At 42.0% G+C, this 19,875-nt stretch overlaps 1 protein-coding gene across 1 annotated transcript in view; it reads left to right on the top strand.

The window, feature by feature from the left end:
* The window catches only part of rxfp1 (relaxin family peptide receptor 1), a 170,340-nt gene that overhangs the window by 83,966 nt on the left and 66,499 nt on the right, over positions 1 to 19,875 (top strand). Inside the window, exon 4 of the mRNA XM_047354544.1 lies at positions 12,960 to 13,065. Coding sequence (XP_047210500.1) covers positions 12,960 to 13,065 — 106 coding nt within the window. The remainder of the gene's footprint in view (positions 1 to 12,959; positions 13,066 to 19,875) is intronic.

Genomic DNA, 19,875 nt, shown 5'->3' with positions numbered 1-19,875 from the left:
AGAGGTCATTCAGCAAGCTAGGAAAATATTGTTTTGCTCCTCCACTCAAGAGGTCTCAGAGCTTGGCTCTGTATATGCTTCACAGAGACAGTGCATGTATACTTGTTTGTGTCTCATCTGCACGTCAACGTCCTCTCCTGGCTATAGTAAAAGCAATTGTACAAAGAAGCCACCACAAAGCTCTTAAAGTTGAGGCATTAAACTGGACATGCCTCTTGGGCATGAGGCAAAATATCTAGAAAGTATTCAGTGTGGTTTATTATGATTTATTTTAAATTCTGAATGAAATTAGTCCTTTCTACCAATGTTTTAGTATTTCTGTTTTCTACTCATTCTACATTTGATAGCCATTTTCTAACTTTGTTCGCTTTCAGATAGAAGTCTGGTCCATGTTTGTCAAAAAATCCAGGTTTATTTTTTTGTTGTTTTGCAGGTTTTATCATCACAGGAGAGCCATCAACAGATGTTTAAATTCTCAAGCTTACGTCTTTTTTCTATATTCTATTATCTAGAAGATACAAAACATGAGCATTTCTGAAACATTCTGAAAGTTACAGATTTTGAAGTAGAGCTGATGTAAGTTGGTCCATATGTCAAAAATATAAAGAAAATATTGAATAGCCCTTTATCACTACCAAATCAAAAATTATTATTATATATTATTATTTCTGTCCTAAAAAAATTTTTATCTTCACAGAAAAATATTTTCTGCAGATACCTTTGAAAAGGCTGCACGGTGGCGCAGTTGGTAGCACTGTTGCCTTGCAGCAAGAATGTCCTGGGTTCGATTCCTGGCCTGGGGTCTTTTTGCATGGAGTTTGCGTGTTCTCCCCGTGCATGTGTGGGTTCTCACCGGGTACTCTGGCTTCCTCCCACAGTCCAAAAACATGCCTGTTAGGTTAATTGGTCACTCTAAATTGACCTTAGGTGTATGAGTGTGTGCATGGTTGTTTGTGTGTTGCCCTGCGATGGACTGGCGATCTGTCCAGGGTGTACCCTGCCTCTCGCCCATAGACTGCTGGAGATAGGCACCAGCTCCCCCGCGACCCACTATGGAATAAGCGGTAGAAAATGACTGACCGACTGACCTTTGAAAAGTAAAAAAAAAAATGAATAAGTACATTTATATGACTATTTACAAATAGCCATACATCCATTCAGTAAATCCCAGAAATATTAATACTGATGCAATTTCATTAAAATGTATGCCAGGATTTTTTTTAACTGTGTACATAAATTCATTTTGAGTTTGCATTGCTTGTACATTACCTCTTCTTCATGCATGGCGCTGATAGTGAAGGTATTTAAGCGTACGACCCATGTACAAGAGGCTTTAGTCCTCGACGCGGTAGTCCCAGGTTCAAGTCCCAGCCCTGACAACATTTGCCGCATGTCTTCCACTCTCTCTCCGCCCTCGTTTCCTGTCTATCTACTGTCAAAACAAAATTTTGGGAAAAATGAAGGCCACTAGTGCTGCAAAAAAATCTTTGAGCTTGTGCTGTATGGATGTGTCTTCTTCGGCTTTTCGAGGATGGAGCTCATCTGTGGGAGTGTGCCCCTGTGGAGAGGGGATTCATGGGATTCATGGCATTTTGGTTCGGGGGGATCTATTCGATATCTGTGTCCTGTTTGGGGGTGGTCCTGTGGGGGCTTGGGTCAGAGCAGGGGTTCGGGGTCTGGGCCAGGGTCATTTGGGTTCGGGCGGTGCCAGCACTAGTCTGTGCTGGTCCTGGGGCGGTGTGCCTATCTCCACCCCAGAATGAAGGGGACCACCTCCTGGGTCTGGAGGCTGGTTGAATTCTTCATTGATCTTTCATATCTCGAAGCAGTTTCTTGATGGGTGTTTCTACATGTCTGTTTCTTGAGGCATTCTGAAGATCTTTCAGAGATTGTCACCTGTTTTCAGTCCACCTGACTATTTTAAGAACGTTTTGTTTTTGGTGAGTAACGGTGACAGATGACAACTGACAACTTTGCAAAGAACCAGCATTAAATACCAACGATGGCAAAATGTTTAAACATGAACATGGTAATTCCTAAAGAGCTGTTGGCTAAAATATTTCATAGAGTGGATGGATTTGGTTCCTACCTTCATCTCTCTCTCAGGTGGAGCAGTTCTGTTAGCATGGACATTTCTCTGAAACAGGAAATGACACTGCTCTCCTGGCACTGGCGCATGCGCAATAGCCAACATGAAGACCAGACGGAGAGGGAGCCCAGATGTCAGTCAAAGGGCCGATACGCTCATGAATGAGCGTATTGGCCTAATTTCAGCGTAGTGGTAACAATTTTCAGCATAGCAGCCCGCTACGCTGAAATGCGCTGGCGAGAACCCTTATACTGCCTGTTGGTCAGTCCCTGCACCATGTCTTGCTCTCCCTGCAACTCCTCTTAGTTTTCTATTTTGTTATTAACCCATCATAATGCTCATCCCACAATCCTGTCTGTACTTAAGTCCCACTACAAACCAATACTACATGACACCTTCTACAACACCAATTTACAGTTTGGTCATTTATTTACTTCTGTCTTTATTTTTCTGTTATGAAACCAAGAATTAATTGGCTGCCTCCCAACAGTGGCTGATGCACTACCGCATAGTGAGAATTGGGGCCATTAGCTGTTTATTTTAAAAACCCAGCTCCTTTATTGCCAGTAAAGCATTCCCTAGCTGCTGTACCCTCAATTACTACTAGAACAGCTGTAATCTCTTATGTGTTTGGCCTAAATGGACCTCCTGCCATAAATGCCTACAATGTCCAAACAGCCGTTAGCTGTTTGGACAGTGATAAAATTAACGCGTTTCTTTTTACACAGGGAAGATTGGACTGACTGTTAGAGTAAGAACATAGAAAACATAGAAAAGAACATATTTAAATACTGCTATCAAACTAAATAAAGAAATGACTGTGACTGTGTGCAATCTGTTTTAGTGCAAATTATTTTAGGACCTAACTCATCAACATGTTAGTGATATAGATTTTTTTCATCATGACTTTTAGTAAGACTAACCTTAGTTGGTTTATTTTAAAGTTGGAATGGTTTATTGATGTAGAAACTGAAACCATAAAGAATTTTTTGGAAACTTTCCTCATATAATGTTACATAAAAATTTTTTTTTTGTTCAGTTCGACTGAAATCTGACAAAATGTTGTGTAAAATGTAACAAATTTTAAAAAAGAGTTGTAATAACCTGAATATTCTGACCATTAAATCATTACTTTGTTAAAACACCCTCTGTTTCACTTTCAGCATTCAGTTTTCTTGACTTTACAATTGCCATTAATTATTTGATTAGCTTGAATTAAAGTTCAAAAGTGCCATTTGGATTTTCTGACTCCACATGTGCCCCTATTTGGTAAATCCATAGTTTGATGAAAAGTTGCAGAGAATCAGTCAGGAGGGATGTAAAAAATGTTCCACAGGATTATTTACATAGCATGGCAAAATGAAGATGATCATCAGTACCTGCAGAAAAGTTGGAGGAGCTACATTACAAAAATGGATCATTTCTCCAAACACAAGATGGAAACTGGTCAGGGAGGCTGTAATGTGTCAACAAGCTCCTATTCTCCAAATGCCTAGACCAGGAGTCATCAACCTTTACAACCCTAAGAGATATTTTAAAAAAAATACTTAAAGCCAAAAAAATCCTCTTCCAAAAATCCTCTTTGAAACAAAATAACTTGTTTTTCTAATAGAAAATGTGTTTAAAGTTTTAGATTAAATAACAACTATTTTAGTTTTGTTTTTAGGTTTAATACATTTTCTTCAGTGGGACATTCACTTTTTATAGAAAATGTCCTCAAAAAAGCATGTAGTTTTCAACCTTTTGACAAAAAACAAATACTTCAGAAGAACAATATTTCTTAAACAATTACTGTCATTCTTTTTAAAATAAAATAAAAAGTTATGCATTATATATATATTGCATTAAAATGGCAGTGGAAAACCAGCATTTTTTACTTCGTTCGTTTGTTCGTTCGTCGTCTTCCGCTTATCCAGGACCGGGTCGCGGGGGCAGCAGACTCAGCAGAGACGCCCAGGCGTCCCTCTCTCCAGACACCTCCTCCAGTTCCTACAGGGGGAGCCCAAGGCGTTCCCAGGCCAGCCGAGAGACATAGTCCCTCCAGCGTGTCCTGGGCCGTCCCCTGGACCTCCTCCCGGTGGGACGTGCCTGGAACACCTCCCGAGGAAGGTGTCCAGGTGGCATCCGGTATAGATGCCCGAGCCACCTCAACTGGCTCCTCTCGATGTGGAGGAGCAGCGACTGTACTCCGAGCTCCTCCCGGATGGCCGAGCTCCTCACCCTATCTCTAAGGGAGTGCCCGGCCACCCTACGGAGGAAGCTCATTTCAGCCGCTTGTATCCGTGATCTCGTTCTTTCGGTCATGACCCAAAGTTCATGGCCATAGGTGAGGGTAGGAACGTAGACCGACCAGTAAATTGAGAGCTTTGCTTTTCGGCTCAGCTCTCTCTTCACCACAATGGACCGGCACAGCGCCCCCATTACTGTGGCAGCCGCACCGATCCGTCTGTCGATCTCCCGCTCCATTCTTCCCTCACTCGTGAACAAGACCCCAAGATACTTAAACTCCTCCACTTGAGGCAGGAACTCCCCTCCAACCTGAAGAGGACAAGCCACCCTTTTCCGGTCAAGTACCATGGCCTCTGATTTGGAGGAGCTGATCCTCATCCCAGCCGCTTCACACTCGGCTGCGAACCGCCACAGCGCATGCTGTAGGTCTTGGCTAGAGGGGGCCAGCAGGACCACGTCATCCGCAAAAAGAAGAGACGAAATCCACTGGTCCCCAAACCAGACCCCCTTCGGCCCTTGGCTGCGTCTAGAAATCTTGTCCATAAAAGTTATGAACAGGACTGGTGACAAAGGGCAGCCCTGCCGGAGTCCAACATGCACTGGGAACAGGTCCGACTTAGTGCCGGCAATGCGGACCAAACTCCTGCTCCGCTCGTACAGGGACCGGATGGCCCCTAATAAAGGGCCCCCGATTCCATACTCCTGGAGCACCCCCACAGGGCATCACGAGGGACACAGTCGAATGCCTTCTCCAGGTCCACAAAACACATGTGAACCGGTTGGGCAAACTCCCATGAACCCTCGAGCACCCTGTAGAGGGTATAGAGCTGGTCCAGTGTTCCACGGCTGGGACGAAAACCACACTGTTCCTCCTGAAGCCGAGGTTCGACAATCGGTCGGACTCTCCTCTCCAATACCCTGGCGTAGGCCTTACCAGGGAGGCTGAGGAGTGTGATCCCCCTGTAGTTGGAACACACCCTCCGGTCCCCCTTCTTATAAAGGGGGACCACCACCCCAGTCTGCCAGTCCAGAGGCACTGTCCCCGACCGCCACGCAATGTTGAAGAGGCGTGTCAACCATGACAGCCCTACAACATCCAGAGACTTGAGGTACTCAGGGCGGATCTCATCCACCCCCGAAGCCTTGCCACCGCGGAGCTTTTTAACCACCTCGGTGACTTCAGCCTGGGTGATTAAAGAGTCCAACCCCGAGTCCCCAGCCTCTGTTTCCACCAGGGAATGTGTGATGGCAGGATTGGGGAGATCCTCGAAGTACTCCTTCCACCACCCGATAATGTCCTCAGTCGAGGTCAGCAGTCTCCCGCCCCCACTATAAACAGTGTTGGCAAAGCACTGTTTCCCCCTCCTGAGGCGCCGGACGGTTTGCCAGAATCGCTTCGAGGCCAACCGGTAGTCCTTCTCCATGGCCTCACCGAACTCTTCCCAGGCCCGTGTTTTTGCCTCTGCCACAGCCCGGGCCGCAGCACGCTTGGCCTCACGGTACCCGTCAGCCGCCTCAGGAGTCCCACAAGCCAACCACAGCCGATAGGACTCCTTCTTCAGCTTAACAGCATCCCTTACTGCCGGTGTCCACCACCGGGTTCTGGGATTGCCGCCACGACAGGCACCGCAGACCTTACGGCCGCAGCTATGGGCAGCAGCATCGACAATAGATGCGGAGAACATGGTCCACTCGGACTCTATGTCTCCAACATCCCCCGGGATCTGGTCGAAGCTCTCCCGGAGGTGGGAGTTGAATACATCCCTGGCTGAGGGCTCCGCCAGGCGTTCCCAGCAGACCCTCACTATGCACTTGGGCCTGCCAAGTCTGTCTGGCTTTCTCCTCCTCCAGCGGATCCAACTCACCACCAGGTGATGATCAGTGGACAGCTCAGCCCCTCTCTTCACCCGAGTGTCCAAAACATGCGGCCGAAGGTCTGATGATAGGACAACAAAGTCGATCATCGACCTCCTGCCTAGGGTGTCCTGGTGCCAAGTGCACTGATGGACACCCTTATGTTTGAACATGGTGTTCGTTATGGACAATCCATGACTAGCACAGAAGTCCAATAACAAAACACCACTCGGATTCAGATCGGGGAGGCCATTCCTCCCGATCACGCCTCTCCAGGTGTCACTGTCGTTCCCCACGTGGGCGTTGAAGTCCCCCAGCAGAATAATGGAGTCCCTGGGAGGGGCACTATCCAGCACCCCCGACAGGGATGCCAAGAAGGCCGGGTACTCTGCACTACCACTCGGCCCGTAGGCTGAAATGATAGTCAGAGATCTCTCCCCAACCCGAAGGCGCAGGGATACGACCCTCTCATCCACTGGGGTAAACCCCAACACGAGACGGCTGAGCTGGGGGGCAACAAGCAAACCCACACCAGCCCGCCGTCTCTCCCCGTGGGCCACTCCAGAGTAGAAGAGAGTCCAACCCCTCTCAAGGAGATGGGTTCCAGAGCCCGCGCTGTGCGTGGAGGCGAGCCCGACTATTTCTAGTCGATATCTCTCGACCTCCCGCACAAGCTCAGGCTCCTTCCCCCCCAGCAAGGTGACATTCCACATCCCTAGAGCCAGCCTAAGCATCCGGGGATCAGGCCGCTGAGGTCTCCACCTTCGTCCGCCACCCAATCCTCTTTGCACCGGTTCCTCACGGTTCCCCCTGCAGGTGGTGGGCCCACTGGGGGATGGCCTCGCGTCTCTCGTTCGGGCTTGGCCCGGCCGGGTCCCGCGAGGAGCAACCCAGCCACCAGGTGCTCTCCGACAAGTCCCGACCCCAGGCCTGGCTCCAGGGTGGGACCCCGGCTCCGCCGTACCGGGCGACGTCACGTGCCTCGATATTTTGTTCTTCATGAGGGGTTCTTGAACCATTCTTTGTCTGACCCATCACCTAGAGCCTGTTTGTCATGGGAGACCCTACCAGGGGCATTTAGGCCCCAGACAACATAGCCTCTAGGATCATTTGAGCACTCAAACCCCTCCACCACGTTAAGGTGACGGTTCAAGGAGGGGGCATTTTTTTTGTGTTTTTTTTTAAAAACCATTTTTTACTTGTTCTTTTTAAAACATTGCTAATTTTTGGCCAAAGTCATCAAGAGCCACAGTAAAGGGCCTAAAGAGCCACATGCGTGCCTGGAATCGTACCTTGAGCGATAGGGCTCGAGTCTTACTGAGAACCGCTCTAGGTTTTTTACTGCTTTGCTTGCTTATAATAGTACTTCTTCAATTTAATTTAATTTTTAATTTAATTTTAAAACATGTTTTATTACTCATATTACTAGGTGATTAAAACCGAAAGCAGATAGGTATGAGCATACAGAGCGCATACTCATTGCCCGAAGTGTGTTTCTGTCACGTGTCATGGCAGCAGGGGGTGGAGCGCTGTGTGAGACCTGGCTGTGATGCCGAGGTGGAGAGGATAGTCACAGTGTGCTTGTTGCACAACAAAACAGTCAGTGGCACAACAAAAAGTTTGCATTCTTTATTTGGCTAATATTTACACTTAGGTGTTGTTTACCATTGGTGTGTTGCCTTAATAGTTATATTAAATGGTGCAGTCAGTGTTTTTTTTTTTTTTTAATGCCAAAGCAAGTCCAGATGACTTTTTTGTTTATATATTTTTCTTTCTTTATTTATTTATTTATATATATATATAGTAAATTAAACTAATGTTCAGAATGTATATATATTTACAATGTTGTTTACAAAAAGATACCATGCATGAGATAAAGTAGTGGAATATTTAAAGTATAGTCAATAAATTAATTGTATATGAATTAGATGGATTCTGGGAGAAATGTGTTTTATGCATATATTTTTTTTTTTTGCATTTCTCTGAGGCACTTATTGAGTTTCAAGATTATTTTTGTCTACTCTTGAAACACAGACACTCTGAACATGTGTCAGTGGAACACTATTGATTTTTTAAGCGGTCCTGACTATTTGTTGCAGCATTTTGATGAGTTTTAGTTGTAGAAGCAAACCAGATAGGTATAGAGATTCACAGAACACATTTAGTGACAGCAGAATAAAACTGCATTAGGATCTTCTGAGACAAGTGAATCTTCCTCAGCTGGCACTCCACAGCACAGTGAAAAGCTGTATTAACTGAACAACATCATGGGACCCAAATATATATTCATATAAAAGCTATAGAAATACAGATTAAAGTGTGTGCACTTTGATTTTCAAACAAATTGAATAAAGTTGGACTTTTAATTTTCTTTGGACCACCTCGTTATATGTTGTATCCTGTCTATGGTAGGTATGTGCAAAAGCCTTCCAGTAATATATGTATGCAGAGCAGCCTGTTGTACTGCCCTGTGGGCAGGGGTTGGTATATTGTTTTTCAAAAAGGTTCAGTGGCTCGCCAGCCATTAATAGAAAAGTTTTACATTCTCATGGATCCGGTCTCTCCTCTCAGGTCTCTGGCAGTTCAAACTTTAGCCATAACAAAAAAAGGCAGGCCAGTGCAACAAAGTCAACATATGCAAGAAAAATGCCATCAGTCCTCTTCTTCAGGGCTTTTAAATCAAGGACCCAGTCTCTACACAGAGTTCATCATGAGGTCAGCATGCATCTCTTATCCCATTTACAAGTGCAGCCAAAACTGACACTAAGTGGCGAGACAACAAATATTATTGGCTGTAATGTCCTAAAGCATCTAATTCTATTTGTTGTTAAAACAAAGTCTTAATTATACAAATGTATGCCATTTTGCAGGTTTTTGCATATTTTAACCTATTAGTTTTAGCTTTTAACCTTTGAATTTTATGGATTTTAAACACTTGTTTAATCAGTTACATAAAATTATAAAATGAAAGATTTTACTACATTATATTATTTTTTATGACAGATTTTCTACTGGCCTCAGAAACCTTAACGATTCCACATTAGCAATTGTAATGCTTAAAATGGGGTAGTGAGTGGTGTGGGGCAGAATGCATAGGCGGTTCTCTCCTAATATCTGTACAGTGACCTTGATGTTAAGCTTGAAATTTTAGTGCACCATGTGGGCAGCCATGCAACATGTTCTGCAGATTTATCTTTGTCCTGAACAAGGTCAATGACTAAAATATTACCTTAAAACACTAACACAGTGGCAGTACAGGGGAGGTACACTCATTGGTGTAACAGAAGAAGTGTAGTGAGGACAGTACTACCCCTTGTTGAGCACCTGTACAGAGCAGGATGGAAATTCTCCCACTTTCACAATGTGCTGTTTGTCTGCCAGGAAGTTCTTAATTCACTTGCAGATAGAGGCTGGAACAGGATATTTGCTATATTTATTTTCGAGGAGATCTGGGATGAGGGTATTGAAAGCAGAGCTGAAGTCCAGAAAAACCACCACGTATCTACCTGAGAGGCCAAGATACTGTGGGATGTGAGGCAAACTTAAGTCCACAGCATTGTCCTGTTCTCTGGCAGGCAAACAGAAAGGATCAATAGAAACAGACATGATGAAGGAATCAATATGTACAGAAAAGGTATGGATTTAGATTTTAAAAATGCATCTGTTTACTGTTTAATATTTTATTACATATTTCCTCATTTTTATTTTATTCATTGCTTTGACATCTGTTGCTCATTTGTCTTTGGAAGCATTTGTGTTGAGGGTTGTTTCTTCACAAATATGATGTTTAAAAAAAATGACAATTTGGCTGCCTCTACATCTACACTTTGTTCACAGGACCTTAATCTGAGCATATCTTTAGCATAAAAGAAGCTTCTCTATGCATTACCTGTGCCCTTAAAAATACATGTTATATAACCAAGGCATTATGGAAACAGATTTACAATAATTTAGCTATTCGTATAGGGGATTTTGGCAGTGGTTATCTCAAGACGCTAAATAAAAACATCCATGCATTAAAATGCTGTTATGAACCTCAGCTGAGATGATTTTCTTGTTAGAAAATAAGGCTTTGACTTTATTTTTCTTTATTTTAGAGCTTAGGCTCTTTTTGTCTCCATTTTACAGCTCATAAACTGTTCTAAATTTCTCTTCTAGACCTTTAATTTGCCTGCTCTAAGAATAGGGAGCTAAAATGGATGTTTTCTATTCAGAGCACATTTACAACACGCACAGTTTAATCCAAATAGATTATCTATCACTAAGCATGTAGTAATCGACATGTTGATTACCCATGTGATTATTCTGTTTGACATGGCAATTGTTCCATTTTATCTGCTTTAGCTTAAACTTGAAAGGCCTCAAATATGGACCCATATTATAACACATTGACCTTTTGCCTTTCATCATCAACAAACTGCATATGCAGTAGCAAAAATATTGCAACCTCATTCCTACTTAAACCTAAAATGATTTTAGTTATTTTTGTACGCAGCACCAACCAGACAGGTGTGAAGCTGAACTATTTATAGCAAACTGGCAACACACTGTGAATTAACTATTTAAAAATCATGCACCACAAATGGAACATTTCCTTCCTAACATGCACTGTGTCTCCATTCTATATTTAAAGAAAAGTAACTGGCGTGTTGCTTTTCTTTAAAGTAGTATTTGTGATGAGACATTATTTAGATTGTGTATTGTAAGGTGTATATGATCTAAGAATTATTAGGAAAATTTACTAGAAAGTACAAAAACACAAACAAATTTAAAGGCTAAAGTCATGGCCAGAAAATTTAATAACCTGCAGCCACTGAGATTTATAAACCAGACATTTAACAGATCTTTTTTAAGCTTAATTGTTGTTGTTTGCATCTATTTCTTGTTTGCCCATTTACATCTATATATTGGAGCATCTCAATAGATTCAAACTCAAAGGGACATTATTTCAGGAATTCAATTTAAAAAGTACAACTTGTTATATGCATTTATTACACACAGAGTGGAATGTTTGTGCATTTATTCCTTGTAATTTTGATTCTTAGAATTCAGTTTGTCAGAAATTATTCCATAAAATCAAATTGTAATGCAAAAATTGTATCTGATTGTAAAACATCATGGGGTAGACAAATGTGAGAGCTGTCCAGCAGAAAGTCTTTGAAGGTCCATAACTCGAGTAAACCACAAAAGATCTTTCCTAAAGTTCACTGAGTTGAGTATCTAGGTATGCTATTGGAAAGTTGAGTGAAAGGACAAAGTGTGGTAGTTATAGCCTCACAGGAGTCAGAGATTCAACATCGTTCAGTAGTAAAAGGACTGGACTGTCCCTCTAAAGTCCTGTTTTCAAATAAAGGTAAAGCTTAACTTCATTTAGAAAGCAAGGTCTCAGATTCTGGAGGAAGAGTGGAGAAGCACAGAACCCACGTTACTTAAAGTCCAGTGTGACGTTTCCACAGTCAGCGATAGTTTGTGTGATCTGCTGGTGTTGGTTCACGGTGTAATATCAAGTTGAAAGTCAGTGCAGCCATCTGCCAGCTGTCCCTCTGCTGATGAGGTGTAAGGAGCTGTGGATTTCATTCTCCACCGGGACTCAGTACCAGCCCTCACTGTCAAAAGTACCAATAATTGTTTTAATGACCATGGTATCACTTGGTATCATTGGCCTGATGTAAACGCCACAGAGAATCTATGAGGTATTGTCAAGAGGAAAAGGAGATTGCAGAGCCAACAGTGATGAGTGAAAGGCTATTATCAGAGCAACCTAAGCTTCCATTACACCTTAGCAGCCCCATAGGCTGATCTGTATAACTGCAGTAATTCATGCAAAAGGAGCCCTGACCAGTTACCAACAGCATACCATAAAGTACATGGACAAACCTTTGAGTAGGATCACATTTCACTACAAATGCTTTTTTTTGTTGTTTTTTTAAGATATAATCACTTAAAATATATCAATCCATCTTTTAATGATATTGCACACCTTGATTTAAACAAGTATTATATTTTGGGTTTGCAGGAAATTAGTATCACTTGTTGTATTTGATGTATCATTTGCCAACAACTTTTCATAGCAAATAAATTCTCTACACAAATTAGCATTTTAGATTCTCCGTGTTTCCAATTATTGGTTTTACACAATGCTGTATTAAAGTTATTTAAAAGACATTCTGGTTAAAGATGACTCACTCTAGATGTGTAATTATCTTTGTATGCATAAAAGTGCTGTTCAAAAGAAAACCTTTCAATAAATTTTTTAGTGGCTTGTTTTTATATATCTTCAAATACTTCAGGGTGTGATGGGAATAAATAAATGTGTTTTAATTAATTACCTTATTCATATCTAAGGTGTTTGATCCAAAGTGTGATTGTAAATAAAAGCTGGGTTAACTTCAGACTTAAGTCATCTGGCATAGCAGATTTATTGTGGTTAAATCAGCCTTGTTCAAGTCTACTCTTCATCCCAGAATCAGAACCAAACATGGAGAAGCAGCATTCAGTTTTTATGCTCCACTTATCTGGAACAAACTTCCAGAAAACCACAAAAATGCTAAATCTCTGAGTTATTTTAAATCAAGGTTAAAAACCAATTTGTTTAGAGTTGCTTTTGACTGTTTTATTTAAACAAATAGACTTGCCTTGCCTTATAGAGTCTGCTTTAATTTAATCTTGAATCTTTCATTCTTCTTCAGCAGTTTGTCATTTCTACAAACAGCTCCACTCATAACTCTGCAGGATGACCATTTGAATGACATGTCCTCTGATGTCCTTTTTCTCCCCCGTCTCTTAGTGCTGGGGGCCGTTCCTGAGCTCTGCCAGTGCCGAGACCTGGAACTGGACTGTGACAGTGCTCAGCTCCGAGAAATCCCTGTTGTGGCGATAAATGTCACGGTGATGTGAGTAGAAAATAATCCCTTATGTTTTAGGGCAGTGTTTTTTTCAGCTTCATAAAGCTCAAGTAATTCTCAGCAAGTCATTCATCAAAAGCTTTCACTGTCATGTCTTATTGAAAGTGTTGTCATAGATGTCCACCCTCAAAGACCCCATATGGGGAAAGAAAGTGAGGGCCTGTCATTGCTAAAACATCTTATTTAAAAACAAAAAGTGTTACCTTGACAAGTGTGTACACTTTTTCTGCTGTATGATAGAGAAAGTGATCTATTACCAAGTCGTCTAAATTGACCACCTCATTTATTTTTTTCTCAGATGCCATCCTTATCATATAAGGGACCACACATTTATTTTCTTGAAGCTTGGTTTTAACAGTTGCAGTGGAAAGCAAGCTAAAGATTATCAGTACAGTCAAGAGAAAAACAATGCACACTCTTGTAAATTTAGGGTTTTACAAATCAGGGTATCAAAAAAGGATTTTTTTTCTATACCAGGTCCAAAATTATTTGTAAATCTGGTCTGAAGTGCACAAAACACACAACAGAGTCTACGTTGTAAATATATATTAAAGAACAAAGAAGCCAGAATCATAAAGCTGTGTGTGAAAAATAATTCAATAGCTTATAAAACCATCTCTGGCAACAATAACCCAAAGTATCTCTATGTTTTAATCAGTCCCCTTATATTATATGGAGATTGAAAACTTGAGCTAAACATTTTTTTGCACAGCTCTCTAAAGGTGCCACTCCATCATTTCAGTCAGGTTAAGTTTAGAAACTTGACATGGTCACTTTTTCAGCCATTACGTTTTAAAATTGCTTCCATGTTTGGAATCAATGTCCTGTTGGTTACATCGTTTGAGCCTGAGCTCAAGCTGGCAGACAGATGACCTCAGATTTGACCCCTGAATATTTCGGTATACAGTGGAGTTCATGATGACTGCAAAGTGCCCAGATACTGTGGCTGCAAAACAAGCTTAAATCATTACCACTTCTTCACCATATATGTCAGCTGGTGCACGGAGTTTATGGAGCTAAAAGAGTCTCAATAAAGATAAATACACATACTACATTCACATATGCACACTCAGGATTCGTAAAAGCACACATGTGATTCTTAAATACACACACAAATATAACTTGATTCTTTCGGTGTGTGAACTTCACTCAATTTGTGTGCTGTTTTTGATACTCCCCTTGATACCCCCCGCCTTTTTTTAACAGGGAATGATCTGCAACCAATTGGATATCTCCCTTGTTTCAGTCAGTCACAGGAACGCAACCCACGTGGGGGATGATCTACTTATAAGCCCATCAAATGAACCTGTTCACACAGCACTAAATCCAGGGATAATAATTATCTGTGAATTCAGCAAATCTTTCTTTTATGAAAAAGTTCCAAGAAGAAGAGAAAGAAAACCTTCAGAAGTCCTGTTTGCAGTTTGTCACAAGCCATGTAAGGTACAGAGCAACCATGTGGAAAAAGCTGTTCTGGTAAGAAAAGACTAATTAGCATATATGCAAACCTCTGTGTTGAGAAAAACTAACACTGAGTGATACCCTAAATATACAAATCAAACAATGTAGTGGCAGCATCATACTGTGAGGTTGCTTTTCTTCAGCATGGACAGCTAGGAAAGCTGCGAAGCTGGTCAGAGTTGATGGAAAATGGATGAAGCAAATTTCAAGGCAAACCTGGAAGAAAAAGCTGTTAAATTATGTAAAACTGGAGCAGAGCTTCATCTTGTAGGGCAACAACTCTAAACATACCACCAGAGCTACAACAGTCAAAATTAGAATTAAATCCAGTTGAGAATCTGTGGTAACACATGAAGATGGATGTCCGTTGCTCTCCAAACAAATTGACGTAGCTTTGTCTATTTTGCAAAGGAAATGGGAAAGCTGTAAATGCAGTAAAAAACATTCTACAGTGGATCAACCGACAAAATACTCACCACATTTTTCAGATTTTTAATTGTAAATAACTTTACTATTTTGGACTACTTTGTGTTAACATATTATATAAAATCTCAATAAAATGTGCTGAAGTTTATGATTTTAACTTAACAAAATGTAAAAAAGATAAAGAAGTATCAAGAGTTTTTTAAGGAACTGTACCTGCTGGGTTTTAGTCAATTTGTAAACATTGCTTGGTGTGACCTTTGGGTGACTTCAGGGAAGATTGACAGATGTCTGAAATGTTTTCCACCTTTGAATAATCTATTTTGCTGTACACTGATGGGCTTGAGATCGTTTGAAAATGATGTCATAACCCTTCAAGCAACAATTGCTTCATAAATGTCCTTGCTGGTGTCTTTCCTGTTGGCAATGTGTCAAAACAGACTTGTATGCTGCAGACCTGCTACCTGCCAAATCCCCTGCTTAAATAGAGGTAGTCACACAGATCATGAACAGATAATCAAATGAATTTGATCAGTAGCTACCATCTGCTGTTTTCATTATATGGAAGCAGTCAGGTTGTATTTAGTTTTTCCTTCTGAGCTTCTCCATATTGGTCTTATTTGTTCTTATGAAATGATGAGGTTAATTGGTCTCTCTAAATTGCATGGTCGTTTGTCCTGTATGTCTCGGTGTTGCCCTGTGATGGATTGGCGACCTGTCCAGGGTACACACCTGTCCAGGGTGTACCCTGCCTCTCGCCCGTAGACTGCCGGAGATAGGCACCAGTTCCCCCATGACCCACTATGGAATAAGCGGTATAGAAAATGAATGAATAAATGAATGAACTCTGAAAACGCTGTGTGTTTTTTGTACCCAAAGGCTAGATTTAAATAGGCTTACAACCTGGTAAGAGGAAGACTATTTATTGTTCTGATTTGTAAGATCAAGGGTTGGTATATTGTTTTTCAATAACTACCGCTACTGTATCTCGCTAGACCTGCAGTCTATGACTTTCCACAGTTGCAGTTCTAAGGCTGTAAGGAGAGTAGTTTGAGTCCAGAATGTGTCGGTGCTGCCATATCTTTGTAATGACATAATATTGCGTTGGTGATTTTTTTTTTTTTTTTTTTTACTGTGTCACTGTCAGCATTTAAATCTTAGTGATTTCATTGGTCAAGACATCTCACACTCTGCATGATGATCAAGGATGAAGACCTAAAGCTCAAAACTCCTATTATATCTTTGATTTTTATACAGCTATGTTGGGAACTCAAAACATGAGGAAAAACTTGCCATATATTTTATCAATCCATGAAACCTGGGAAAACTGGAAATGAAGCTGTTAAATATGTAGTGTCAGCATCTTTCTTTTCCACTCAAACATTTATTGTTTAAACTTTAAAATCCTTTAAAATATAGCTTTAATCAGTTGGTGAATTGTTGGACCACTTCTGTTCAAGCCAGTTAATGTGTTATTTTGCTGCGGCAGTAATGCAGTTAATGCTTAAATTTGAAAACACTTAGATCGGGAAGGTGCTGTAAATCGATTGTCTCAAACTGAATAACGCAGCGCCGACCCGATATGCAGAAAGAGGGTGTGCTCCACGATTAGGCGGGATAAAATATAGATAAGATGTATATTAAAACAGTAAATGGTTCCTTAGCGCCTGGTTAATAAAGGAAGAAGGTTGGTATAAATGTTTGAATGCGTAAATGAATATTTAGATGTTCTACGGAGCAAACAGGTTGCTTTTAAAAGTACATCCCCCCAGTAGAGGGAGCTAATACGAAGGTGTTAGGGTTTGAAAACTTTTGTATTGTTTATCACTCATGTCTGCTCTAAGTGCCTTTCCCTCCTACATGCCACAGAAAGGGGGATGGGGAGAGGAGTGAGTTATGCTTTTATCAGCAGCATCTGGGGGCTATTCGTACCAGGTCCCCACTCTCCCTCTTTGTTTAAAATCAAGACACATGAACCCTAACCTTTCTGACCCCACACACACACACACCCTGAATGTTTGTTGAACTGTGTGTGAACCAGCATGTATAAATAGAGAGGGGTGCCAACACTTTGTAGTCTGCACTGCAAAAGTGAGCTACCCTTGCTGCAAGTACATCTGACTCTGTGTCGTTCCTTACCTCTGAGTTGATTGAATAATAAGCAATTTAAATTCACAGACAATTAAAATAATTTGCGTTGCATTTAATTTATTGTACAGAGAAAATATAGAAGGCGATGGTTACAAATTTTATAAATATACGTGGTAAAAGCACTCAAGGGAAAGACTGTCAAGGATAAACGGGGGTTGTAAATATTTAAGGTAAATAATTCATTTATGGTAAATAATAAGGCAAAAGATTTAAAGCAACATATTGTTAGTTACTGAAGGTATTCACGTTCTGAATATTTTTATTTTATTTTATTTTGTTTAGCTATAATGATGTGTTCACATGCAAGGCTCAGACAACGAAAGGATTGAAAACCATCCGATTAAGAGACCTTCTTTTTTAACCGAAATCTTACAGAGGCGAGAAAAAAACAGTCTAGGCAAACTCCGGATTGAGCGAGTTTGGATGCAGCTTTGGCAGAGAAGGATTTGTGATATGATAGAAAAATCTAGAAGCCATGTTTGGATTGTAGATTGACGATGAGAGAGGAATAGGTATCGCGCTTATTCTATGCTCAGATAACAGAGCAGAAGACGTCTTTGAAATGCTTAAAGGCGGTCGAAAGCTCGCCAAAGAGGATTCTTAGAAAGGTGGTGTGTAGATAATTTAAACACAGCATTAAAGCCATCAGGGAAAGCGATACGGTGGTCAACTTCGGGAGATAGTAAAATGAGAGAAACCAGATTAATGAGCTGCCCTGCAGGATTTGGAGCGGCGCCTGAGTGAAATGTTAGAATGCATGGAAGTATATGATCTACCTGAATGAAAAGAAGGAGTGGGAAACAGCGTGCTCAAAGGGCATATGAATGAGGAAACAGTTGAGAAAAAAGAATGGAGTGATACATTTCACCCTTAGAGACGAGCCAGGACGAGTGTTGCGATGGTGAATGTCAGTGGGAGGGGCCAATGAGTGGATTGAACGTTGGCAGAGCAGAGAAGAGGAAATGCTGATGTGGCAGAATTGGAGGCGAACTCCTGGAGGAAGTGAGTAACAGAAGATATGAAGCTCTGGAGAGAATCCATGGACGAAATGAATGAAGCAGGGAAGATTGTGGGATGACCAGAGTAGAAGAAGACGTCGGAGCCTGGGGAGCGGGAAGATGAGAGACAGCAAGCTCAATTTGTGGCAGTGGCAGGCAGTACTGGCAGTTCCGGTGGCAGCCACAGCCTGCCGCAGGGTGGCAGGGGATTCCGCGAGGATGCCAGAAGGTGCCAGACCGGCCGTAAATGCTTGCCACGGCAAATAACTGCACTTTATTCTGTCAGTCAAAAAACGTTCTTTATCTGTTTCTATGTTTTGCAGTTGCGCTCGCACACCCTAATTTACAGACACCCTACACACTGGCATGAGGGCCGTTGTCTAGGGTGCATCATGTGTTCTTAGTACACTATTAACTGCAGCAGGTTTTTGTAGCCTAGACCAAAAATGACATACAGAAAATGATACTATCATAAGTTCGTATCTTACTGTTAATTAATCTTTTCATGAAATATGGGGTTATGTTGTATTTCGCGAACTGATCTAAAACAAATCATAAAGCATGAACACAAACAGAGAAGAAGTAATTCAAGTGCCAAAGACAAACTATGCAGAATGAAACAGAGCTATGGACTATTGAGTTAAAGAGATGAAAAAAGTATGTCTGTCAATATTTTTCTATTAAAAATAGAAGTGACTTTGAATTTAGGTTTAGAATGTTGGTTAAGAAACAACCAATAACTGCATCATTTTCTGCAGCTAACAACTGAGTAACAGGTTAGAGCTTCGAACAATACATGGAGAATGAAAACCTATCAGTCTTGTCTCTCTGGCATCCCCTGGCACCCTCTGGCACCCCGTGGCATCCTTTGGCAGCCCCTGGCACCCTGTGGCATCCTCTGGCACCCTGTGGCATCCTCTGGCACCTTGTGGCAGCCCCTAGCATCCTCTGGCACCCTGTGGCATCCTCTGGCATCCTCGTGGCATCCTCTGGCACCCTGTGGCATCCTCTGGCATCCTCGTGGCATCCTCTGGCACCCTGTGGCATCCTCTGGCACCCTGTGGCATCCTCTGGCACCCTGTGGCAGCCTCTGGCACCCTGTGGCATCCTCTGGCACCTTGTGGCAGCCCCTTGCATCCTCTGGCACCCTGTGGCATCCTCTGGCACCCTGTGGCAGCCCCTGGCATCCTCTGGCACCCTGTGGCATCCTCTGGCGGCCTGTGGCATCCTCTGGCACCACGTGGCATCCTCTGGCATCCTCGTGGCTTCCTCTGGCACCCTCGGGGCAGCTTTATGGCCTGGGAAATCCAGCATGTTTTTAAGCATTTATTTATAATTTTCTGTGAGTGACAATTCAGAATAGCCGCTCGTGCTCTATAATAAACCGGCTGTTTGTGCAATAAATCGTCATCCTTTCAACACGTCACACATTCACATAGTGCTATTTATTTTCCATGTCACGTAAATACAATCACCTTATGTTATCGGTCTAAAGCTGTTTATTAAATAATAATCAATAATGACATCATTATTTAAAGATAACAGGCTATAACAACAATGACATGCTTTTTGCCGATAATCGGCATTGGCATCACTTCCGGTGGCAGCTCCACAGACACTATTAACAATAATGACATCCCATTTGCCGATAATCAGCATTAGCTTCCACAAAAACAGCGGCAACCGCCATGGCAAGCATTTACGGCCGGTCTGGCACCTTCTGGCATCCTCGCGGAATCCCCTGCCACCCTGCGGCAGGCTGTGG

This window comes from Girardinichthys multiradiatus, chromosome 23 (assembly GCF_021462225.1).
Source record: "Girardinichthys multiradiatus isolate DD_20200921_A chromosome 23, DD_fGirMul_XY1, whole genome shotgun sequence".
NCBI classification, from domain to species: Eukaryota; Metazoa; Chordata; class Actinopteri; order Cyprinodontiformes; family Goodeidae; genus Girardinichthys; species Girardinichthys multiradiatus.
This window is presented reverse-complemented; position numbering and strand designations above follow the sequence as displayed.